Source organism: Stenella coeruleoalba (genome assembly GCF_951394435.1).
Source record: "Stenella coeruleoalba genome assembly, chromosome: 8".
Classification (NCBI taxonomy): Eukaryota; Metazoa; Chordata; class Mammalia; order Artiodactyla; family Delphinidae; genus Stenella; species Stenella coeruleoalba.
This window is the reverse complement of record NC_137154.1, coordinates 13,088,434-13,114,866: the sequence shown is the minus strand read 5'-3', so window position 1 is coordinate 13,114,866 and position 26,433 is coordinate 13,088,434. Positions and strand designations below refer to the sequence as shown.

At 43.0% G+C, this 26,433-nt stretch overlaps 1 protein-coding gene across 2 annotated transcripts; it reads left to right on the top strand.

Moving 5' to 3' along the window:
• Positions 1-4,619: 4,619 nt before the first annotated feature.
• Positions 4,620-26,094, top strand: DDB2 (damage specific DNA binding protein 2). Of its 2 annotated transcripts, XM_079929919.1 has the most exons (10): positions 4,620-5,013; positions 6,162-6,295; positions 6,700-6,891; positions 21,560-21,705; positions 22,974-23,073; positions 23,166-23,343; positions 23,672-23,814; positions 25,312-25,476; positions 25,623-25,668; positions 25,970-26,094. In XM_079929919.1, exons 1-10 carry the CDS (start codon positions 4,887-4,889, stop codon positions 26,017-26,019), a joined length of 1,281 nt encoding a protein of 426 aa, XP_079786045.1. In that variant the 5' UTR covers positions 4,620-4,886; the 3' UTR covers positions 26,020-26,094. The 2 variants fall into 2 exon arrangements, with proteins under 2 accessions (XP_079786045.1, XP_079786044.1); XM_079929918.1 differs by lacking the exon at positions 25,970-26,094 and having other exon boundaries at positions 25,312-25,685.
• The last annotated feature ends 339 nt before the right edge of the window (positions 26,095-26,433 follow it).

Here is a 26,433-nt window from a genome sequence, read left to right as displayed (position 1 = left end):
CTCTTTCCATGATGGCTTAGCGACTGGTGAGAACTCTTGAGAACAGCTTCTTCACCACCTTTATCAAACCTTATCAGTAAATAACATGCTGCCGGGAGATTATATAACAACTTCTATTTGTAGAACACTTTACAGTTTGCAAAGCACTTTCGTATATTATTTCAGCACTCTGGCAACTGCCCTGTAACTCTGGCTTCCTAGAGAAGTTTCCTGGCATCCTGCACCAGTGGTATTTCATGACAGGATATTGATTTAGTGTGTGGATGGTGCCTCATCCCGCACAGCAGAGACAGAAGGTGGGGTTTTGGGGTATTTACACAGCTGTTTGACACTTCCAAAGCTACCCAAAATTATATTTTTGAAAACTGATGCTGTTCCCAGAGGGCGGGAAGCATGCTTTCATTTCGCTTTATTATAAATCTATTCATACTGGGGCAGTTAAATATGTATTGGAGATGCCAAGCAACAAGGACCCTGGATGCTGTATTCAGTCTGTTTCCAAACCTTTAGGAGGAATTTAAACTTCAGTTCCCTGCAAATGCTGCAGAGTCCTTGAGGCTGTCATTTGCAAACCACTTCATGCAGTAACTGTGTGTGGGAAGCCTGCACACACCATCCGTGTGGATTACGGATGGTTTTGCAGACTCAGCGGAATGTTTGGATCCATCGACAGCTTGATCAGAATCAGAGTCATGTATCAGCCTGCAACAGGAAAATAGTTCCTACTAGATGGAAACTTCCCACAGGGAGGCCAGAGTTGAAAGCAGTCACTGGTTTCTGCTGCTTTAACAGCAAGTCATAGAATCACAGATTTTAAAACTGGAAAGGATCTGAGAGACCACATCTTCTCTCCCCTTTATTTTATGATGAGGAAACTAAGGCATAGAGAAGTGAAATGATGACTACAAGATCACATACACAGTCTAAGTACAATGCTCTTTCCACCGTGCCATAGTATTTATTCCAGAAAACACCTAAGCCACATATTGTTTTGCAGATCAAAGAAACTGGCATGATTTAGGGTCACGCTCGTGGTCTGCCCAGCTTCCAGTGCAAACACGAGACCCTGATTTGTTATCACCAGCAGCTTTTGAATGAATTGCCTTGTGATGCCTTATGTCAAAAGTTGTGTCACAGTTAGAACCAAGATATCTGTAAACGTGGTGTCATGGCACAGCCTCTCGTGGCATGAAACCAGAGCAATACTGTACCATTCACCTCATTATCAGATTAGCTGCGTCAAAAAAAATGTATTAAATACTTTTATCCACCCTGCACCCGACGGTTCATCAGATGGGAATGGATGACATCAAGTCCCTCAGCAGCTGCTTTGCAGTGAACAGCAAAACTCAGGGTAAGAATGGCCCAACACACAACCTGAGGCAAAGCGCTTTACTGGTATGTGCAAGGCAGGTTTTCACTGCTCACAGTGGTTTGTTTGTTTGTTTTTTAATCCATCATGGAAGACTTCTCGATCCTAAAAAGGGATGGTGGGAAAATCTGGCATTAAGCAGGACATTTCCTTTGCTCATGAACGGCTATAACCCTCCTGCCTTTCCATTTTCTACTCCTTCTGCCTGGAATGTTCTCCCACTCTCCCCTCCCTCAGTCTTCTCTCAAGATTCAGCTTAAGTGTCACCTTCTCTGGGAACATTTCCTTGACTGTTTTTTTTTTAAATTTTTTGGCCGTGCCCGTATGGCATGTGGAATCTTAGTTCCCTGACCAGGGATCGAACCCGCGTGCCCTACATTGGGAGTGAGGAGTCTTAACCACTGGACCGCCAGGGAAGTCCCAACACTGCCCCTTCTTTACCCCACTCCAAGCTGAGTTCAAGCATCCTTTTTCTGTACCCCCCCCCCACCCCACGTGAATCCAACGCTTCCTCTCTCACCCAGCTTGTCACACAATACTGTAGCTTTAGGTTTATTTGTCTGTTAAAAGGCACACACCACGTGCGCCATGGCCGCTGAGCCTGCATGTCCGGAGCCTGTGCTCCGCAATGGGAGAGGCCACAACAGTGGGAGGCCCTCGTACTGCAAAAAAAAAAAAAAAAAAAAGGCACACTCCATGGGGGGAAAGAACATTTTTCATATCAGCACTTTTGTTTTTAATTTTATTGAAGTATGGCTGATTTACAATGTTGTGTTAATTTCTACTGTACAGCAAAGTCAGCATTCTTTTTGACTGGAATAATGCCAGGAACAGTGTAGGTTTTTGATAAACGTCAGTAGAATGAATTCTTCTGCTTGCCATTCAACCTCCCCCTTTATCTGTCCTCTCTTACTTTGCCCAAATCCTTAATGTGATCAATTTCCTCCTCTTCAAGCTGCCTCCTAATCTACCTATAAATGCCCCCAAGCCAAATACTATCAGGGACATTCCTGTAGTTAAACTCTGGGTCTATTGCTCATTGCAACAGAGGATGCATACCATGGGGAAGGGTGGGACATCTCTGGAAGAAAGTATTAGAAAGAAATAGAGGGAATTCCCCGGCATTCCAGTGGTTAGGACTCCGTGGTCTCACTGCCAAGGGCCCGAATTCCCTGGTCGGGGAACTAGGATCACACATGCTGTGCGTTGTGGCCAGAAAAACAAAACAAAACAAAACAACCCAAAAAACAAAATAGGATTGGCTTGTGTTGGATGGTTTGTATAACGGATCAGAGAAGTGGGGTTTTGCTCTGTATTGGAGGCTGTCAGGAAACAGGGGTGATTCTGTGATTGGCTATCAGTAAGAATGAAGCAAAGCTAAGGCTGTGATTAACAAAGAATCTGCAGTCATTCATATTAGCCAAAATAACAGGGGGATGTTTGGTCATTTCTGTGGTTAGAATAATGTTCATACTTTTGCCTGTGTTCAAACATCAGTGATTATGTTTTTGTGTTGATCTATCGTGGTCACAGAATGGCCTTGTCTGTGCTGATGATTTGCAAAATTATTTCTACAGAACACTAAGGCCTAGCTAATAATACCAGGCCAGCACCCAGATGCCAGGAGCTGCTTTTCTCTTTCTCATAACCCACACCCATTCCTAACTTTCATCAATCTGTTTCTCCTCTTAGGATGCTATTCTCCATTCCCCAGCAAACTCCACAAAACCCCATCTTCCCCGTGAGGCTTTCCTAAATACTACTTTCTCCATTAGAGTATCTTTTCTGAATGCATCTAAAAGTCTTGGTTGGCATACCACAGTTTAGTACTCAACTGTGTTCTAGCCTGAATTGTTTGACTTGTTTCACACGTATATTTTTTTAATAAGTTTATTTATTTGTTTTTATTTTTGGCTGTGTTGGGTCATCCTTGCTGTGTGTGGGCTTTCTCTAGCTGCGGTGAGCGGGGGCTACTCTTTGTTGCAGTGCGCAGGTTTCTCATTGCGGTGGCTTCTCTTGTTGTGGAGCACGGACTCTAGGCGCACAGGCTTCAGTAGTTGTGGCACGTGGGCTCAGTAGTTGTGGCTTGCGGCCTTTGAGCACAGGCTCATTAGTTGTGGCGCACGGGCTTAGTTGCTCCGCAGCATGTGGGATCCTCCTGGGCCAGGGCTCGAACCCGTGTCCCTTGCATTGGCAGACAGATTCTTAACCACTGCACCACCAGGGAAGCCCTAGCATGTATTTTTCTTCTTAGTAGATTGTAAACCTTATTTAGGGGCGGGGCTGTTTCTCATACTTCAGGATCCTCCAGAAATGAGCGCCCGCTGAGGTGAAACGAATGGCTGGTCTGAGTAAGGGGGAGAGGGCAGCTTGCTTCTGTAACACAGCTCTGAAAACACAGCTACAGGCCTGCAGGGGAGAAACCATTAGCTTGCCCTTTCCCCTGCTGGCTGCCATTTCTAACACCCTGAGCTGATCTTCCCATCAAGAAAGCTTTTTCCAATTTTTCTTTAGGAGCAATCATTTCTTTCCAAGAGTTATTATTTTTTTTGGCACTCTCTCCTGTCCCTACCTGTCTGAAAGCTCCTTGAATGCAGGATCTACCATTAATGCATTTTTGTCTCCTGTCACTCTCCCAAAGCACCTGGCACCTGACTTAGACGGTGGAAGGAAAGGACCAGCAGTTCCCGACCAACCCCATCTCCTGCCTGGCTCGACGCAGAAAGCGGGGTGCATCAGAGCTGTCTCCTGTCGGGCCGGGTGGGACGCCTATGAGGCTCACTGCAATGGCCTTTGGCACAAGACCTCAGCCTGGGCAGTTAGCCGCACGCTCTCCGGCCCATCATCGCTGCCCCGGGTTGCTCCTTAGGAGGACACTAAGCAGGTTTGGGGAAACTTTAATTAAAAGCTGCGAGTTTCAACCACTCTCCACAGAGACGCTGGGATTCGTCAAAGCTGGAGAAGTATAAGCAATTGACATCGACCGCAAAGCCAGCAAGCAGAATCAGCTCGGTTTCCACCGCCGGGATGCGGTTTGCTTTCTACAAAGCCTACTCACGGATCAGCCAATCACACAACCCGAGAGGGCGTGGTCGCCAAGTAGAAGGTGGAGAAGGCGGAGCCGAAGCCTTGATTAGCATCCGGTCTGGGGCGGGGGGCGGGGCCCAGAGGCCTGGCAGCGCCGCGTCTGAAGAGGCTTCAAGTTGCGAGGCCGAACACCAACGGCCATGTTTATTTCTGGCAGGTCAGCTGACTTGGACTAGCTCAGGGCCAACACGTAGGCGGTATCCCTTTTCTCTGGGGAGCGGATGAGGCCCTCCCCTCACACACTTCCCATCTCTCCGCGCGCGCCCCCGCCTTGCCGGTGAGCCTGTTTGGCGGGAAGTTGGCTTAGTTGGCCTACCTGTGGCTCCGCGGGTTCTGTGGTCCCCGCCTTGTTTTTCCCCAGAAGCTTCTCAATCTTTCGTCGGTCATCTCGGCATAAGGCATAGTACCCCTTCGCACGGAGGACGCCATGGCTCCCAGGAAACGCCCAGAAACCCAGAAGACCCCCGAGGTGGTTGTGCGCCCCAAGAGCAAGAGGAACAGAAGCCCCTGGGAGCTGGAGCCCGAGGCCAAGAAGCTCTGTTTGAAGGGCCCCGGTACTGCCTGCGCCTGCTGCTTTAATTAATTCCGCCATTTGGGGTTCTCACACAGGAGGCTGGAGTGGGGGGTGGGTGCGCCTGGGTCCCTGAGGCCGTCCCAAATTATGAACGCCTCAGGCTGTGCATTTTGTCTGCAGGTGCTATGACACCTTAGAGCTTGGGCTTAACCTCCCTCAGGTGACAGGAAGAGGCAGATGAGCTCCATTACAACAGACACAACGGACTTTTCAAATTCCTTGTTTGTACCAGAATTTTTACACACTGAGGACTGCTTAAGATAATCCTACTTTGCCTAGTGGTGTGTGTACTTAATTTCTCTAGTCACGATTGCTAGCTGTATGTCCTTGGTTTAACTGCGGAAACCCTCCCATTTCCCTCCTTCCTTCCTTCGAAAACTCATTCTTAGGGGTTTATTGGGGCTTGAACCTGGGGCTATAAGGAATGTAGGGAACTCCAAAGACAGGGGGTTGTTGATGAAGTGTTTTTTTTGTTCATGAGAAGAAAGAATCGGTTGTCACGAGGCGGGATTCATAGAGATCAGGTCCTCAAATACATGTTGGTAATCCAGAGTTGCTTTATTCCTATTCTAGGTGGATCTGCCTTCCCCAAAGTAGCCTAGAGAATTTAGCGCCACACCGGACCCTATGGATCCTGCTGGTTTTAAGGAGAAGAGATTGGACTTAGGGCCAACCACTGGTCACCTCTACATTATTTTAATATAGGATTTAAAGAAACTGCTTTTCCCGAAAAGTCACTTCTATGCTGTCCTAAAATCTTTTTATTGTGCTTTATATATAACTTTTAAATTGTCACCCAACCCTATCACTAGTTTTCCAGCCCAAACTGGGAAGAGTTCTGCAGTTCTCATGTGTTTCTTTGGCTCAGTTCTCAGGAACCCCGCAAGATCATAGTTTCACTTCAGAAGTACTATTTTGGGGAATGTTTTTTGGAAGGGGCTGAATTCCTACTCACTATATATTTGTTGTGCTGGGTGAGACTGAGCAGAACATGGAAAAACCTTGGGAGATGATAAGAGAGATTGTCTATGCCGAATGAAGGAACAAGGCTTTCTTTTTGGGATGTTTCAGCAGAAAAATCTTTGAGTGAGATTGGAGCGGAAAATATGTGTCTGTTCTGCTTGGCAGGTCCTAGCAGAAGATTTGACTCAGGCTGCCTTTGGGCGGGGTTGGCTAGCCTGCGGGTCCCGCCACCATGCAGCATCGTCAGGGCCCTCCACCAGCATAAGCTGGGCACAGCTGCCTGGCCATCACTACAGCAGGTGAGGCGTCTCCTGGCTGAAGAGCTCAAGGGTTTGCATGGTGCCTTTTTTTTTTTTACTGCTGGATGGTCCAAAATTAGATGCTGGGTTGGTTCAGGGGGTCGTCGGAGTGGTCAGATCACCCCCATCTTGTTGACTCCTGGGCACTCAGCCATGTAGAAGTGCCCACTGGGCACTCAGCCATGTAGAAGTCCTATGCTGTAGGGCGTCCCAGCAGGAATGCACCCTGCCTCCTTGCTTTCCATGATTAGATCATGTATGTTGCAAATATTTTTATGCACAGAGTCAGGCAGTTATTTTTCCTTTAGTGGGAGGACCTGACCCCACTTATCTATGCGGGAGTCAGAGATTGGCAATTTACCCTTACGTTTTAATTCAACTTAATTTTTTTCTCTCTGTATCAGGGTCTCCAGCAGTCCTTTTTGAACTCTCTGGCTTCTTACCGGATATTCCAAAAGGCTGCCCCTTTTGACAGGAGGGCCACATCCCTGGCGTGGCACCCAACTCACCCCAGCACCCTGGCTGTGGGTTCCAAAGGGGGAGATATCTTGCTCTGGAACTTTGGCATAAAGGACAAACCCACCTTCATTAAAGGGGTGAGCAGTTCCCTGTGCCAGACGATAGTGCTGAAGAAGTGTGTGTTGAAGGGATGAAAAGTCATCCGGGAACAAGGAGATAATTGGGATCAAAAATAACTGGGTATTTTCAAACAGGTCAATGGTGATGATACTCAACTCTTTATTGAACGCCTGCCCTTAAAATATTAGGAAGTATGAAATATTGATCACCCTCGTAAATCACCTAGAATCTAAGCCCTTTCTTACCTCCTTGACCTCATCTTGTACTACTGTCTTTCTCATTCCCTATGCTTTAGCCATACTGGCTATTTCTATTCCTGAAGCTGAGTCTTTGCACTTGCTGTTCCCTTTGACTGGAGTGCTCTTTCCCATGGTTTTCTCATGGCTGGCTCCCTCTTATCATTCAGGTCTCGGCTCAATATATTTTTTCAAAAAGGCTATTACTGACCGCTCTGCCTAATCACTGATGACTCCCTATCTCATTATCCTGCTTCACTTTTCCCCCACAATGTTTATCAATATCTGAAATGTTTTACTTATTTGTATGTCTTTACCCACTGGAAGGTAAGCTCCATGATGGCAGGGACCTTGTTTTTCTGATTTACCAGTGTAACCCCAGTACCTAAAACAATGTTTGGCCTAGATAGCTGCTTTGTATTTGTTGAATGAATGAGGGGCTTAGACTATAACTGGATAGGTGGGATGTCTACCGACAAGATAACTAACAATACAGCAGTACAGATGCTAAATGCTACATACAGAACATGAGAGAAGGAAGAACCTCTTGTGAATTACAGTCAATAGAGGTTTCATAGATGAGTGAGGAGTGAGGAAGAACAATATTTAGATAAATGGAGAGAAAAGGAGGAAAGGCAGAGTGTGTTTGGGGCAAGGTTTGGCATAGAGCTTTTTAGGGGTGCTCTTAATTGTGCTAGTGTTTGTCATCAGTCGCTGAGGGGTGAGGGTATTGGCCCCTCCACCAAAGACAAGACCGTTAGCTTGCCCAGCTGGGGACTGACATTGGAGGGCTATACTGTGAAAGGTGATGCTCTGGGTTTAGAGCAGGAGCCACAAATTCACATGCGTAAAGAAGCCAGACAGATAAAAGAATGATGTAGGATGGTGGTTAGTGGTAAATTGGAGATGGTTGACAGGTGGGAATCTAGGTCCTGAGGTATCAGATCTGATTTTTTCACATGAAGACTGAAATGTTCTGACTTTAAAAAATTGTAATGAAACACATATAAAATTTACCATCTTAACCATTTTTAAGTTTACAGCTAAGTGGCTTTAAGTACATTTACATTCTTGTGTAACCAGTCTCCAGAACTTTTTCATCTTGCAAAACTGAAACTCTGTAGCCATTAAACACTAATTCCCCATTCCTCCTTCCCTCCAGACCCTGGCAACCACATTCTGCTTTCTGTCTCTATGATTTTGACTAAGTATCTCATACAAGTGGAATCAGACAGTATTTGTACGTTTGTGATAGGCTTATTTCACTTAGCACAGTGTCCTCAAGTTTTATCCGTGCTGCAGCACGTGTCAGAATTTTCTTCCCTTTTAAGGCTGAATAATATTCCACTGTATGTATGTACCACATTTTGTTTATCCATTCATCTGTTGATGGACATTTGGGTTGCTTCCACCTTTTGGCTTTTGTGAATAATGCTGCTGTGAACGCGGTTGTACAGATATCTCTTCGAGCCCCAGCTTTCAGTTCTTTTGGTTATGTACCCATAGTGGAATTGCTGGATCACATTGTGACTCTATTTTTCATTTTTTGAGGAACCACCATACTGTTTTCCATAGAGGCTGTACCATTTTACATTCCCGCCGGTAGTACTCAGGGGTTTCAATTTAAAATATCCTGGTTTTTAATGTTGGGAACTAAGTGAAATTGAACATGCTCTGTAGCTAAACAAAACACATTTGTGAACTGGATTCTGCATTAGCTCACTGTTTTTCTACCTCAGGTTTAGAGGCCAAAGGTAAACCCAGGATGAGTTCTTTTAAGTGGAGGGTTTGGAGAGCAGCTCATCAGAAAAGGCCAGGTTAGGCAGGCTTGAAGATTAGGATTCAAGGTATGAGATCAGTGTTCAAGAAAATAAGTGCCTGAAGCCCAAAGAAAGGCAGCCAGGGGATTACTTGGTGGTCTGTCTACCCAGCTGGTGAGACAGGTGACCCCCAGGAGGGGTAGCTTTAAGTTGAAGTCAGAACCCAGAGCTCAGGCAGGAGGAGATTGGTTTTTTTCCTAGGCATCCAGGACATGGGAATAGAGAACTTTAAGAAACAGCCTAAGAGTGTCCTAGGGGAAGAGTTTCCTGACAAAAAGGGGAATGATAACTGCTTTGAACTTGTGTCAGGCTGAAGCTGCTTTTGGTTTATATCACCCTTTATTATGATGTGCATTTAAGTGAAGTTTCCTTACACACTGTTGTGGAGATTGGTCTGGGCATTTGAACTCTGTGACTAGTAGGGAACTAGGTTGTAGCAGGAGAAGGGTAGGTGGTCTGGAGAACTGTCTGTTTTTACTCCCAGGAACTGACGGCAGAAAGTTGATTTGAGACCAGTGACTGAGGGAGCAGCAGTGCTTCATTTTGTCATTTCTTTAGTCATCTGACCTTGGCTCTGATCTTAATCTTTCAGGCCCTTGGCAAGGGGACATGTATTACATTTTCAAAATGAAGATTATTTTATTCTCATTGTAAAAATGACCTGTGCTCATTGTAAGAAATTCAGGCAATACAGAAAAAAGTATAAAGAATAAAGTAACTATTACCTGAAATCCCCATTTGAGGCATCTTTATGTGCGTGTATATACTGTTATACACACCCATTCTTCTACTTATATTTTTATGTAAATATTCTATCCTAGAATCTGTTGTATTTTACTTATTAGATCATATCCTAGTTTAGTCATCTTGTACCAGATGACGACCACTTAAAAATATCTTATTTCCTGGACTTCCCTGGCGGCCCAGTGGTTAAGACTCCATGCTTCCACTGCAGGAGGCGCGGGTTCGATCCCTGGTTGGGGCACTAAGATTCCCACATGCTACTGGGCCAAAAATAAATAAATAAAATTAAAATAAAAATTTAATTAATTAAAAATTTAATTTAATTAAAAAATTAAAATAAATAAAATTAAAAAATATATATCTTATTTCCTTTTTTTGGTAATGCCTTTGGTTTTGGTATCAGGGTAATGTAGACCTCATGTAAAGAGTTGGGAAGTATTCCCTCCACTTGAATTTTCTGGAATAATTTGTATAGAATTGGTACTATTCCTTTCTTAAATTTTTTAATAGTGAAGCCATCTGTGCCTGGAGTTTTCTTTGTTGGAGGGTTTCTAACTATGTATTCAATTTCTTAATAGATACAGGGCAATTTAGGTTATCTATTTCTTCTTGAAGGAGCTTGGTAGTTTCTTTCAAGTAATTTGTCCACTTTATCTAAATTTTTGAATTTAGTGGTGTAAAGTTGATCATAGTATTCCCTTATTATCCTTTTAATATCCATAGGATCTGTAGTAATGTCCTCCCTCATATTTCTTTTTTTTTTTTTTTTTTTGCGGTACGCGGAGCTCTCACTGCTGTGGCCTCTCCCGTTGCGGAGCACAGGCTCCGGACGCGTAGGCTCAGTGGCCATGGCTCACGGGCCCAGCTGCTCCGCGGCACGTGGGATCCTCCCGGACCAGGGCACGAACCTGCGTCCCCTGTATCGGCAGGCGGAACCCCAACCACTGCGCCACCAGGGAAGCCCCCTCATATTTCTTGATATTGGTAATTTGTGTCTTCTTTTTTTTTTCCCTAATCAGTCTTGTTAGAGGATTATCAATTTTGTTGATATTTTCAAAGAACCAGCTTTTAGTTTCATTGATTTTTTTTCTCTGTTGTTATTCTGTTTTCTTTTTTGTTGACTTTTGTTGTATTATTTTCTTTCCTATGCTTACTTTGGGTATAATTTGCTTTTCTTTGTCTGGTTTCTTAAGATAGAAACTTGAATTGTTTATTTGAGACCTTTCTTTTCTAATATAACCATTTAATGCTATACATTTCCCTCTATTTCTTAACTGCATCTCACAGATTTTGTTGTGTTTTTGTTTCCATTCAGTTCAAATTATTTTCCAAATTCTTTTTTTTTTTTTTTGCGGTACACGGGCCTCTCACTGTTGTGGCCTCTCCCGCTGCGGAGCACAGGCTCCGGACGCACAGGCCCAGCAGCCATGGCTCACGGGCCCAGCCGCTCTGAGGCATGTGGGATCCTCCCAGACCAGGGCACGAACCTGTGTCCCCTGCATCAGCAGGCGGACTCTCAACTACTGCGCCACCAGGGAACCCCCCCAAATTCTTTATGATTTCTTCTTTGACCTATGGGTTATTCTGAAGTATTCTGTTTAATTTCCAAATATTTGGGCATTGTTGAGATACCTCCCTGTTATTGATTTCTAGTTCAATTCTGTTACGAACAAAAGACATTTTACGTGATTTCCAGTCATTTTATATTTTTTATTTGTATTTTGGCTGAGCATACGGACTATCTTAGTGAGTTTTCCATATACATTTGAAAAAAAATGTGTATTCTGCTGTTTTGGGGTGAATTTTTTTTTTTTTTTTTTCCTGTGGCTGCACTACGCAGCATGTGGGATCATAGTTCCCCGACCACGGATAGAACCCATGCTGCCTGCAGTGGAAGGATGGAGTCTTAATCACTGGACTGCCAGGGAAGTCCCTGTTTTGGGGTGAATTATTCTCTAAATGTCAGTTAGGTTAAGTTGGTTGATAGTGTTGTTTAAATATTTTGTATCTTTTTTTTTCTTAATGTTCTGTATCCTTATTGATTTTATGTCTCATCAATTATTGAGAGAGGAATATTGGAATCTTCAACTATAAAATTGTGGTTCTGTCTATTTTCCTTTAGTGTTTGCTTCAAGCATTTGGAAACTCTGTTATTAGGTGCTTACACGTTTAAAATTTTGTCATTTTGATGAATTGACAACTTTGTCATTGTGTGATGTCTCCCTTTACCCCTGGTAATATTTCTTGTCTTGAAATCTTTGTTTGATATTAATGTAGCCACTGCAGCTTTTTTATCATTAGTATTTGCATTGTATATCTTTTTTTTCATCCTTTTATTCTTAATGTATTTGTGTATTTGTATATAAATGAGCTTCCTGTAGATAGCATGTAAAAAAAAATCCAATCTGGGAATTCCATGGTAGTCCAGTGGTTAGGACTCCTAAAACTAATACAGTGTTATACGTCAATATCTCAGTAATTTTTTAAAAAATTTCATTTAAAATAAAGTTAACCTGTGGGAAGTTCCCTGGTGGTCCAGTGGTTAAGACTTGGTGCTTTTTGTTATAAAGCAGAAGCTAACACACCATTGTAAAGCAATTATACTCCAATAAAGATGTAAAAAAAAAAAAAGACTTGGTGCTTTCACTGCTGAGGGCCTGGGTTCAGTCCGTGGTTGGGGAACTAAGATCCCACAAGCCACATGGTGGCACAGCCAAAAAAAAAAAAATCCAATCTGACAATCTCTACCTTTTTTTTTTTGGGGGGGGGGTACGGAGGCGTCTCACTGCTATGGCCTCTCTTGTTGCGGAGCACAGGCTCCGGACGCACAGGCTCAGCGGCCATGGCTCACGGGCCTAGCTGCTCTGCGGCATGTGGGATCTTCCCAGACCAGGGCACGAACCCGTGTCCCTTGCATCGGCAGGCGGACTCTCAACCACTGCGCCACCAGGGAAACCCCAAATCTCTACCTTTTAATTGGAGCATTTGACCATTTACATTTAATATGATTATAAATATGATTGGGTTTAAGTCTGTTATCTTATATTTCTATTTGTCCCATTGCTTTGCTCCATTTTTCTTTTTTTCTTGTCTTCTTTTTGGTTGAGTACTTTTTATGATTCCATTTTATCTCCACTATTGGATTATTAGTTACACTTCTTTTCCTTTCTCTTTTCTCTCTTTTAGTAGTTGTTCTTGGGTTTATAATGTACATCTCTTTTTTTTTGACCACACAGCTTGTGGGATCTTAGTTCCCTGACTAGGGATTGAACCTGGGCCCTTGGCAGTGAAAGTGAGGAGTCCTAACCACTGGACCACCAGGGAATTCCCCACAATGTACATCTTTAATGTAAGAGAGAACCTTCAAATAATGTTATACCACTTCACATGTATTGTAAGACTCTTACAACTATATATTTACTTCTGTTTTCTCCCTTCTGTCATTGTCCTACATTTTACTTCTACATATGTTATAAACCCTACATTTTTATTTTTGCTTTACACAATTATCTTTTTGTTTCTGTTTTTTGTTAAATCTTTATTGAGATATAGCTAATATATGATAAACTGCACATGTTTAAAGTGTACGATTTGATGAGTTTTGACATACGTATACAACCATGAAACCATCACCACAATTAAAATAATGAACATATCCATCACCCCCGAAGTTTCCTCACACACCTTGGAAATCCATCCCTTTCTTCCCTCTGTTCTGACACCTGAAAACCATTGATCCACTTTCTATCCCTATTGATAAATTTGCATTTTCAAGGCTTTTATATAAATGGCACCATACAATATATACTCTTTTTTTTTTGGGCTTCTTTCATGCAGTATAAATATTTGAGATTCATCTACATTTTTGCATGTATCAGTAGTATTTTTTTTCTTTCTGAGTAGTTTTCCAGTGTATCGATATACCACAGTTTATTTATCCATTCACCTGTCGAAGGGCATTTGGACTTTTTCCAGTTTTTGACTGTTGCAAATAAAGCTGCTGTGAACATGCATGTACAAGTCTTTGTAGGGATATATGTTTTCATTTTTCTCGAGTAAATACCTAGTTGTGGAATAGCTGGATTGCAGGGCAGGTATCTTTTAAAGATATTTTTTATTTATTTTTATAAATATTTATTTATTTATTTGGCTGTACTGAGTTTTAGTTGTGGCACATGGGATCTTTGTTGCGGTATGCGGAATCTTTAGTTGTGGCAAGCGAACTCTTAGTTGTAGCATGTGATCTAGTTCCTTGACCAGGGATCGAACGCAGGCCACCTGCATTGGGAGCGTGGAGTCTTAGCCACTGGACCACCAGGGAAGTCCCTAAAGATATTTTTTTAATTTTTATTTAATATTTACTTTATTATTATTTTTGGCTGCGTCAGGACTTAATTGGGGCATGCGGGATCTTCGTTGAGGCACACGAGATCTTTCATTGCAGTGCGGGCTCTGTTGTGGCACGTTGGCTTCTCTCTAGTTGTGGCGCTCAGGCTCCAGAGCACATGGGCTCTTTAGTTTTCAGCAGGCAGGCTCTCTCGTTGAGGCGCACGAGCTCTGTAGTTGCAGCGCACGGGCTTAGTTGCCCCATGGCACGTGGGATCTTAGTTCCCCAACCAGGGATCGAACCTGTGTCCCCTGCATTGGAAGGTGGATGCTTTACCACTGGACCCAGGGAAGTCCCAAGATATTTTTTAAATGAGAAAAAAACTTCAATATTTACCCACATATTTGCCATCTCCAGGGCTTTTCACTCCTTTGTATGATCCAGACTTCCTTTTGGTAACATTTTCCATTTTCTTTCTGCTTAAAGAGATTCCTTTAACATTTCCTGTAATGTAGGTTGGTTGGTGATGCTTTTTTCCCTTTTGTTTGTCTGAGAACGTCTTTATTTTGCCCCCCCCTCCTTTTTTTTTTTTTTTGAAGGTAATTTTGCTGGGTATAGAATTCTAGGTTCATAGGACTTTTTTTTTTCTTTTAGTACTTTAAAGATAATTTCTGATGCAAAGTTTGCTCTCATTCTTATGTTCCTCTTCATGTGATTTTTCTTTTTTTCTTTTGGCTGCTTTAAAAATGGTCCCTTTGTCATCTAAAGTAATATTCACAGGTTCCAGGGATCAGGGCATGGACATCTTGGGGGACCATTATTCAACCTACTCCAGTTAGCATGGGTCTAAGGCAGCCTGTAGTTTAGATGTGAGTTGACCTCACCCTGAGGCAGTACCCTTCTGAGGACTCTACTCAATGTTCTGTATGTTAAGAATTTTTTCATTCTGGTTGGTGAGAATACAGACTGTTCTGAGGATTTCTCCTTCTACTCACTTCTGGTGGTTTTACCTCAGCCTTATGTAGTTTCCTTATACATATTTACCCAACAATATTTACTCCAAGGCCTGAGGGGACCCCTCTGAAAATCTCCAGAATGCTCTCTCTGTATATCTCCCCCTCCAGCATTCTCCCCCACAAATTCTTGCCCCGTTGGCTTTCCCAACTTGTCACCTCAGCTTAATGAGACTATTAGGCTGTTTGGGTCCTCTCTCCCTGTGCTGCAGCCTGGATACTCTTTCCAAGCAGTAAGCTGGGACAATTGCAGGGCTGCCTCATTTCTTTCCCTCTTGTCTTGTGCTGCCTGTTGCCCAATGTCTGAAAACTCATTTCATGTATTTTTTCATTTTTTTTTAGTTGTGTAAGGCAGGAGGATATATCTGGTTTCTGACACTCCATCATAGCTGGAAGTAGAAATTCATACTTAACTAATTTTAATAGTTTCTCTGAGGATTTAAATTTTTTTCCTACACAGTTTTGTCATCTACAAATAAATGAGAGTTTGAATTCTCACTTTACCATTTTTTCACTTCTTTTTTTGCCTTATTCCATTGGCTAAGACCTCTACTACTTTGTTGAATGTTGGCTATAACAGACATCCTTGTCTTATTCTTTTTTTTTTTTTTGCGGTATGCGGGCCTCTCACCGTTGTGGCCTCTCCCGCTGTGGAGCAGAGGCTCCAGATGCACACGCTCAGCCGCCATGGCTCACGGGCCCAGCCGCTCCACAGCATGTGGGATCCTCCCGGACCAGGGCACGAACCTGTGTCCTCTCATCGGCAGGCGGACTCTCAACCACTGTGCCACCAGGGAAGCCCCTTGTCTTATTCTTGATTATAGAAGGCTTTTATTTTTTGTCATTAAACAAGGTTTCTGCTACTTTTTATTGTGATAAGATATACACAACATGAAAATTACCATTTTAACCATTTTAAAGCATACAACTCAGTGGTACTAAGTACATTTACATTGTTGTCCAACCATCATCAATATCCATCTCCAGAACTTTTTCATCCCCAAATAAAACTCTGTACCCATTAAACAATGACTCTCTATTACCCCTCCCTTCAGCCCTAGTAATCTGTTTTCTGTCTCTGAATTTGATTATTCTAGGTACTGCATATAAGTGGAATCATACAATAAATATTTGTCCTTTGGGGTCTGACTCCTTTCACTTAGCATAATGTTTTCAGGGTTCAACCATGTTATCCTTTTTGTAGTTGAATAATATTCAATTGTATGAATATACCAAATTTTGTTTTGTCATTCATCTGTTGATGGACATTTGGATTGTTTCTGCCTTTTGCTGTTACGATTCAGCTGCCATGAATGTTCATGTACAAGTTTTTGTTAGAACTGTTTTCGGTTCTTTTGTGTATATACCTAAGAGCTTGTTTGTTTTTAAAACTTGTTTTTAAATACCTTTTATCAGATTAAGTTCCTCTTTTATTCATAGTTTGCCAGAAGCTCTTATCGTGAATGATAATTGAATTTCATCAAATACTTTTTTGTCTCTTGAGGTCAGCAATGATTTTCTTCCTCTATTCTATTAATGTGGTAAACTACACTGTTTTTTGTTTGTTTTGGTTTATTAGTTATAGTCGATTTTTTCATTTAAATGTTATTTTTTTCACTCTTTTACCTTTACAGTTATATTTCTAGCAAGTGATACTGCTTCTTTTAAAAACTGTGGGAAAAGCACATAACACAAAATGTATCATCTGAAGCATTTTTCAGTGCACTAACACTATATTCACATTGTTTTGCAACAGAGTTCTAGAACTTTTTCATCTTGTGAAACTGAAACTGTGCCCACTGAATAACAACTCACCATTTCCCCTTCCCTCCAGCCTTTGGCAACCACAGTTCTACTTTCTGCTTCTATGAGCTTGAACTACTTTAGATACCACTAAGTTTTGGTGGTTTTACGGTTTTACTGTGGCTATGTCAGAGGATATTCTTGTAGGAAGTACACAATAAAGTATTTGAGTGTGATGGGACATCATGTTGGCAATTTATTATCAAATGGTTCCGGAAAAACAGTTCTTTGTGCTATTCTTGCAACTCTTCTATGAGTTTGAGATAGTTTGAAAATAAAGTTTAAAAAAAAAAAGATTGTTTCTTCCTTAAATATTTAGTACATTCACCACTGAAGCCATTAGGATCTGGAATTTACTTTGCAAGAAAGTTTTTAATTGTGACTCAATTTCTTTAATAGATACCAGCATATTCAGATTTTTCTTTTTCATCTTCTGTCAGTCTGGCAAGTTTGTACTTTTCTAGGAATTTGACTATTAACTCTAAGTTTTCAAATTTATTGGCAAAAGATTGTTTATGATGTCCTCTTATTATCTTTTAAAATGTCTAAGATGTATATTGATAATCTTTTCCATTCATTAAATTGGTTATTTGTGCCTTCTTGTTTGGTCATTCTCACCAGGGATTTATCAATTTAATTATATTAGTCTTTTCATGGAACCAACTTTTGGCTTTGTTGATTCTTTCCACAGTGTATTTGTTTTATTACATTAATTTCTGTTCTTTTTTTTTACTTTCTTTGGTTTTAGCTTCTTGTTTGTTTTACAGCTCCTTGAGATGGATGTTTGAGTCATTGATATTTAGCTTTTTTAACTATCATTATGAATATGCTCCTATGAATATCTGCATACAAGTTTTTACATCAACATATTCATTTCTGTTGAGTATATATCTCTTGGGTGTATATATCTCCTGGGTCATATGGTAACTCTATGTTTAATTTTTTGAGGAATTGCCTGTTTGCCAAAGCAACTGCTCCATTTCACTTTCCCACCAGCAATGTAGGAGGGCTTCAGTTCTTCCACATCCTCACCAACACTTAACTGACAAAAATTGTACATATTTAAGGTGTACCACATGATGTTTTAATACATGTATGTACTGTGAAATGATTACACCATCAAGCTAATTAACATCCATCACCTTACATAGTTTTTTGTGTGTGCATGCGCGCATGCGTGCTGAGAACACTTATCTACTCAGAAAATTTCAAGTATACAGTACAGTATATTAACTATAGTCACCATGCTGTACATTAGATCTCAAGAATAACTGAAACTTTGTACCCTTTGACAAACATCCCCCCATTACCCTGCCCCCACCCCAGCCCCTGGCAACCACTATTCTACTCTCTGCCTTTGTGAGTTTGACTTTTTTAGATTGCACATGAAATTGAGATCATTCAGTATTTGTTTTTCTGTGTCTGACGTCCTCCATGTTCATCCATGTTGTTGCAAATGGCAGGATTTCCTTTTTTTTAAGGCTGAGTAGTATTCCATTATACACACACACATACCACATTTTCTTTATCCATTCATTCATCAGCAGACACTTAAGTTGTTTCCGTATCTTGGCAATTGTGAATAATGCTGCAGTGAACACAGGAAGACAGAACTCTTTGAGAAACTGATTTCATTTCCTTTTGATATACACCCAGAAATGGAATTACTGGATCATATGGTAGTTCTATTTTAAATTTTTTGAGGAACCTCCATACTATTTTCCATAATGCCTCTACCAATTTACATTCCCATCAACAGTATTCAAGAGTTCCCTCTTCTCCACATCTTGGCCAGCACTTGTTATCACTTGTCTTTTTGATAATAGTCATTCTAACAGGTGTGAGGTGATATCTCATTGTAGTTTTGCATTTCCCTGATGATTAGTGATGTTGAGCACCTTTTCATATACCTGTTGGCCATCTGTATATATTCTTTGGAAAAATGTATATTCAAATCCTTTGCCCATTTTTAATCAGATTGTTTTCTTGCTATTGAGCTGTCCGAGTTCCTTATATATTGTTAATATTAACCCCTGATCAGATATATAGTTTGCAGTATTTTCTCCCATTCCATAGGCTGTCTTACAACACTTGTAATTGTCTTTTTGATTATAGCCATCCTAGTGGATGTGAAATAGTATTTCATTGTGGTTTTGATTTGCAATTCCCTAATGACTAATGATGTTGAGCATCTTTTCATGTGCCACTGACTATTTGTGTATCTTCTTTGGAGAAATGTCTGTTGAAATCCTGTGTCCATTTTTTTTTTTTTTTTTTTGGCTGCACTGTGCAGCTTGCCAGATCTTACTTCCCCAACCAGAGATTGAACCCTGGGCCACGGGAGTGAAAGCGCCAAGTCCCAACCACTGGACCGTGAGGGAATTCCCTTTGTCCATTTTTAAATTAGGCCTATTTTTTAAATGTATACTAATTACAATTATTTTAAAGCCTGTGTCTAATAGCACCAATACCTGGATCTCCTGTGAGTGTCTTTCAACTATTGTTTTTTCTCTTAGTTATTGGTTATTTGATATTCTGGGTAATTTTAGATTTGATGCCAAATATTGCATATAAAAACTTGTAGAGATATAATTTGAAGTTTTGAGTGCTGTTATTTTCCTCCAGAAAGAATTTCCTTCCTCTGGCAGGCAGGTCAGGTGGAATCAGATCATCTTAATCTGATCAGCGATTGAAATGATTTGAATCTGGACTTCAGTCTTTGTGAGGGATGGTCTGTTTCCAGTTTGCTCTTATTTTTAGGGTTTCGGGGATCCTAGCTAAAAGCTGGGTTTTTCCCAAGACCTCTCCTCCTTGACAGGTCTGAACTCCAGTTTTTGCCCCTCTTGAGACGGACAGAACCTCTCTTCAGCTTCTCAGCCACCACTTTCTTATCTGCATACGACTCAAGAGGAAAAGCAGCATCGAAATGTCAGGCGTACCTCTCTGCTTCTCTTCTCTCTCTCTTCTCTTCAAGTCCTTGATGCCTTGATAGCTCTTCGTTGACTTCAGACTTTCCTTTGAAAACATGTATTTTTTCTGTCTTTTCTAGTTTTTCTTGACAGAAGGTTGGCCTGACACCAGCTAACCCACCATCACTGGAATTGGAAGTCTCAAACATATCTCTTTTTCATATTTTGTCCAGGTTTGGTTAGTCCTTCTCAGTGCAAGAGCTGGTCATAACCATTTAGCCCACCCTTGCTAGAACGCTCATGCGTTTTACCTTAAACTGTTTACATGTGTTTATTACTAACGCTTTGACATAGGGCCAGTCCTTTTCTTGGAGTAAGTGTTCACTGATTAGGGTTCACCTGGTCTTACATAAACCATATCCATAATGCCTTTTTTATAGGGTCTAGTTTCCATTCCCCAAAAGTGGAGACATAACTTAAAATTAGTTGTGGAGCAATCTGATTGCAGATTCTTTTTAAATTTTTATTACTGTTTCCCACCCTAATTGTTTATAAGTATCTCACCCATGCTTAATTCAACAACTATTATTTTTAGCAAATCATTTTTTTTTTAGCAAATCATTTTTATCTAGTTTTTCCAAAGTGTTCATATGGATTTCACAGAAATAACAATAGTCTTTCTTTTTGCACATATTTCATCAGTTTAATTAAATTACGTTTGATGAAATGTTTTAAGTGTTTAAAGTTTAAATGTTTAATAAATCACATCATGTAAATTAAATTACATGATTACAATACAAACTACAACTGGCATACATAGGTTTAAGAACAAACACAACTAACCCTTCGTAAGCATAGAACTCAGCTAGTGGGAGCAGATTATCATATAGCAGCAGGGTTTGGTGAACCATGGGCATCAGAATGTTTTAGAGAGGGAATGAAAAGTACCAGTTAGTATGCTGATTGAGTTAAGTGGATGTTGTGTAAGAGGCCTTGTAGAACTAAGGCTGGGATAGCAACAGCATACGGGAGAAGTGGAGGAAGAGCCTTGAGGATGTAAAGTTCTTAAAACAGTGCTTGATATATAATAAACACTTAATAAGGTTATGCTACTGATGTCATGATTATTTTCATCATCATTGTCTGAGATGTCTGGAAAAAACAGGAAGGAGCTCAGATCTGACATCAGCCCTCCTAACCCAGCCACTGTTCCAAGCTGAAGCTCTTCTGAAAAGAGCAGTTATATGATAAACAGATTATGGTACATTCACACAATGGAATACTCAGCAATAAAATGGGATGAACTATAGATACAGACAGCAAGTTGGATGAAACTCAGGGGCATTACACTGAGGGAAATGAAAGAAGCCAGTCTCAAAAGGCTGCATACCGTATAATTCATTTATATGACAGTCTGTCAAAGGCAAAACAACTGTATAGTGATGGAGAACAGATCAGTGGTTGCCAGGGGACAGGAGTTGGGGGGAGGATGGGACTACAATGGGAGAGCACAAGGGATTTTGGGGGAAGTGACACAACTGTCCCGCACCCTAATTTTGGTGGTGGTTATTCAAATCTATACGTGTGTTAAAATTCATAGAACTGTATACCAAAAACAACAAATTTACTGTATGTTAATTAAAAAGTATGAAATTAAAACTAAAACCTTAAGAAACAGTACTGTGGAGAGCATCCTACTGTCTAGGCATCTAAGCTGGCCTGGCCCCAAGTGCAGTCTGGCTGGCTCTTGTGTCTGAGCGGAGTATGTGCACCCAGGCCTGGTCCTCTTCCTGGGCCGTTGTCACTCACTGGCTTTTTTCTTCCTTGTGTTAGATTGGAGCTGGAGGGAGCATCACTGGGCTGAAGTTTAACCCTCTCAATACCAACCAGTTTTTCACCTCCTCAATGGAGGGAACAACTAGGCTGCAAGACTTTAAAGGCAACACTCTCCGAGTTTTTGCCAGCTCAGGCACCTGCAAGTGAGTAGTTTAACTCAGAGGGGAAAGGGCTTCTAGGCTCTCGGTGTAGTTCTGGCGAGAGCATCCAGGTCCCATTTCTTTCACCCAAACCTGGCACGGGGAAGAAAGGAAAGGTGTTAGCTCCTTTCCACGTTTCCCTGTCTTTCTCAGTCTTTTTCTTTAGCTGCTCTTACTCTGGGCCAGGTGGGTTACTGCTTCAGGGAGCGGTTCTGGAGCTTCAACTCTTCTGTCAGTCATTCCTGTATTAGACTAGACCTTGATTCTCACTGGACAAGTCAACATGGCATTTGTCTAGAAAGCCACTTAAAGCCTGGACCAGGAATGAAGAACTTAAGATTCCATTCCTTGCATTCACTGGGATGTAATGACCTGACCAGTTCCTTGATGGAAGCTTAAATGGATATAATCATGTCCCTATAGCACTCTGGACTCCCCAAGAGCAAGTGGCTGGAGAAATTACAAAATGCTTGTCACTTTGATTTCTAGCCAGAGACATGACTCTGCTCCCTAAGTATTTGGGGGTGTGGGGGTCTAACTAGCACTGGGCTGCCCCACAGGGGTAAGAAATACAGGAGCAATAGGACAGGTGATAGAATAGACTTACTCTTCCACAAGAAGCCCTCCCCCTGCAAGATGTTCACAAGGGATGCAAAAGGCAGTGTAGCAAGGATTTGAGGGAAAAAAATGTGAATCTGAGCTCTCCTGGCTGGGTATCAGGATCCCTGAAGCACCCTCCAACCCCATCTCTTCACATCATGTAGTCTGAGGGACAAAAGAGCAAGATACAGCTTCTGAGTTGTGTGTGCCTTTCCCCCTGAATGCTCAGAAGGGGGCAGAAGTTCCTTTCTAGCCAGCTGTGAGGAACAGAGCTGGGCAGTCCCTGTTTGGTGTGTCACATCTCCTTTGGCCCGACCAAGGGTGGAGGGTGAAGGGAGAAAGCAATACCTGAGTCTTCCTCAGGACCCAGGGCTGAAGGGGGCAAGCCCGCCTGGGGACCTGCGTTATGGCTCTGGGTTTGGCTGCTTCAGGGACTCTGAGTAGCTGAGGATCCTGGGCCCGGCAGTAACTGGACAAGTTTCTGAGCCCCACCACCCCCATAACCTCTGTGGGGATGGTAGACAAGTCTGAGTGCTCCTCACTGGGAGTCCACGACAAGTTATTCATTCATTCAACAAATATTTATTGTCTAATATACGTGAGCTGCAACAGTGAATAAATAGAACTTGCCTCTGTCCCCAAGAATCTTACAGCACAGTCTCTCCCTCCAGCTTCTGGTTTTGCAGCCTGGATGTGTCTGTCAGAAGCCGAGTGGTGGTCACAGGAGATAACGTGGGGAACGTGATCCTGCTGAACATGGACGGCAGGGAGGTGCGTTCTCTGGAGCCTAGGTCCTCCCCTTCCCTCCCTGACCCCCAGCCTCGGTTCTGCACCCCCCACCTGAACCGAGCTCTTCTCTGCAGCTTTGGAATCTGAGAATGCACAAAAAGAAAGTGACCCACGTGGCCCTGAACCCGTGCTGTGATTGGTTCCTGGCCACAGCCTCCGTAGATCAAACAGTGAAAATCTGGGACCTGCGCCAGGTTAGAGGGAAATCCAGCTTCCTCTACTCGCTGCTGCACAGGCATCCCGTCAACGCAGGTGTGATATACCAGACCTCGTCCTTCCTGCAGACCCTGCTGACCCGACTGCTTCAGGGGTTTTCCCTCAAAGTGTAGAAGCCACTAGGCCAAACCTTTATACCCCTGATAGCATCGGCCAAGCTGAAGTCCTGAAGCCTTTCTGACTCTAGCTGCTCGTATCAGCTGCTGAGCCTCTAGGATGTTTTTGTTCGCAGCCCAGATTCACCTCCCTTCCACCTGTCTCTAGAAAGGAGAGGGAGGGAGGGTGCCCCTGCAAGAGACCTGTGAGGGCCAGGACAACAGGGGGCCCGTGGTTCCCTGAGCTCAGGGGCTTTTCACTTTGCCAGCTCATTTCAGTCCCGACGGTGCCCAGCTCCTGACCACTGACCAGAAGAGTGAGATCCGTGTTTACTCTGCCTCCCAGTGGGACTGCCCCCCAAGCTTGATCCCACACCCTCATCGCCACTTCCAGCACCTGACACCCATCAAGGTAAGTAATGGAGGGAAGGGAGCTGTGATCGTGGGATGGATCAGGTCTACCAGGGTGGGGAGAAGGGGGCAGATACAGAAGCCTTCAATGCTAGACCTCTTCCTGTGCTGACACAAAGCAATCTCTTATTCTCTGGCTCTCTCTGCACCTTTTGTCCAGCTCTGTGATCCCATTTTGCTGAGTTTTCTTCATGTCTCTTTGATAAGCTTATTTCCCTGAGTTTTTTCCACGCAGCCCAGATCTCACTGTGGGCACTTTCTGAGATCCTAACCCTCGGTTCTGCCCTTAGTTTCAGTTACCTGTGTGTGCAGCTGATCTGCAAGCTAATCTTAGCCCTCATTAGCGGCTTCTCTGGCCTCAGTCCCTAAGGCTTACAGTCTTCAAGTCCTGTGATTCTTTCCTGCTCATGCCCCAGTCTGAACTCTGCCAGTCCTTCTGCTTTACTAGTATATATTCTTTCCTAGAACCACAGCCCCTCTTCAGACCTCCAGATCTCATGCCTGTACTTCTCTAGTCAGTATAGCATAGTTCAGGCAGGCGGACACCCCCGGGGTTAGAATCCTTGAGCAAATTACTCAAATTTTGGATCCCAGTTTCCTGGTCTATAAAAAGCGAATAATGGTATCTGCCTGACAAGGTTGTTGTGAGGATAAATCCTTATACTTAAAGCACGTGGCAACATGCTTAGCGCCTAGTAAGTACTCAGTAAACAGTGATGACTTGGTAGTAGAGTGGCCCCCACGTACCTCAGATCAAATCCAAGCTCTCAGTAACATCAGGGTCCTTTAGCAGTTGGTGTTCCCCATGGATCCTTCCTTCCTTATCTCCCACTTGGTATCCAGCCAGCCCAACCAACAGCATCCCAGGTGTGACTTGTTTGTGACTTATTTCCAAGCCACTGCCGGTAGCACTTCTTCCTTCCTGCTAACCATGTCTTTTCTCCTTCAGAACTTCCTTGAAAAGCTTTCTTGGGAAAATCCCATCAAGTTCTGTCATTCCAACAGCTGCCAGATCTGTTTTGAGCAGGGTGATCTGAGGAACACAGGTGTCCTCCCCTTCTTCAGTCACTAGCCATTTTCTACTCAACTCATTGACATTGATGGAGGGAGAGTAGTGGGATTACTTCAGAACTTATTAGGTCCTATTTGTTTTTGCTTACCGGAGGCTTTTCGCTTTGTAGGCTTACCTCTTTGGTTCATGTCTGGGTCGGGCTGATGTTAAAACATTTATCAGTTGGTATGATCTCAGGAAATGCAAAGGAGAGAGAAGGCCTGAAGGTGTCCTAAGGGTCAGGGAGGCCAGCTGGGGATTTTAAATTTGCAACGGTAGATGCGCACGCACTTGAAAACCATTCCTGTTGTTTCATGTAGGTCTTATCTCCATTATTAAATTGTTGGCAGTTGTATGAACAAGTGTTGTTAGTGGCAAAGATACTTTTGATGTCCCTCTTGACAGTGTTCTGCGTTTACTCTTGTGACCTGCCTCTCCATCTCCTAGGCAACCTGGCATCCTCGGTACAACCTCATTGTCGTGGGCCGATACCCAGATCCTAATTTCAAAAGTTGTACCTCCCATGAATTAAGGACGATCGATGTGTTTGACGGAAGCTCAGGAAAGATGATGTATCAGCTGTATGACCCAGAATCTTCTGGTATCATGTCGGTGAGGCTTGGGCCCTCAAATAATAATGGGAGGAAGCAGGGATTCACCTTACCTTATTGGATCAAAAATGACCAGAAATTAATCCTTATGTGCCCTTCTCCCAGTACCCTCATTCCCTCCTCATGCTTATCCCCTTGTCTCTGCAGCTCAATGAGTTCAATCCCATGGGGGACACACTGGCCTCTGTGATGGGTGAGTGAATCTCAGGCTGGTAAAGCCCACCCTACTCCCCAAGGTTCAGGGCAGGTTAACCTCAGCTTAGTGCTGCTCCATTCACCCCAGGGTCATAGTCAGTAAAGATGATGACCAGGGGACAGCGGGCTCTTTGGCCTAGGCCCTCCATCCCTCTTGCTTTGTCTTGGTCACAGCAATGCCTGGCTGCTGCCCAGTTTCCTGGTATCTCCTTACCAAGTCCTAGGTTCCCCACGCCAGCCCCAAGTTTTCAGAGGCTGATAATGGATGGTGCGAGTCAGACTGGTCTCACTCCTCCTAGGTTATCACATTCTCATTTGGAGCCAGGAGGAAGCTGGGAAGCGTAAATGAGAGACATTAATGAAGGTGGGGGCCAAGCAAGGGCTTGGAGCCCCATGGGAACAAGTTCTGCGAGAAGAGGCGGCTTTGTGTTAAAGGGCCAGAGGTATCCGAGTCCTTAGGGTTGGAGCAGGGGCACTGGGACTGCGACACTGGGACTGGGACACTGGCATGTACTGTTCTGGACGTAGCTCCAGAAACTCCAGAGTTGGCGACCCAGCTGCCCCAAGGGTCCTTGCTATATCTAGCCTGGAGCCAAGCTTCTCTTTTCTCCTCTCTGACATGCAGTGGCAGAGGATCAGGTAGTGGTTTTCGATTTGTGTTCACTATTCACATGGCCAATAAAACCATACCCGACTGAGCTTCTGAGTGGGTCTTCCAGCACTGACCTGGTCAAAGGGCTTCTCAGGTCCCCAAAATGACGAA

Bases quoted from the DNA above. Each gene is read 5' to 3' on its own strand.
- DDB2 (XM_079929918.1), top strand. From the start codon at position 4,887: ATGGCTCCCAGGAAACGCCCAGAAACCCAGAAGACCCCCGAGGTGGTT. The intron at 6,892-21,559 runs GTGAGCAGTTCC...TCCTTGTGTTAG, and splicing joins AACCCACCTTCATTAAAGGG to ATTGGAGCTGGAGGGAGCAT. The intron at 23,815-25,311 runs GTAAGTAATGGA...TCCATCTCCTAG, and splicing joins AGCACCTGACACCCATCAAG to GCAACCTGGCATCCTCGGTA.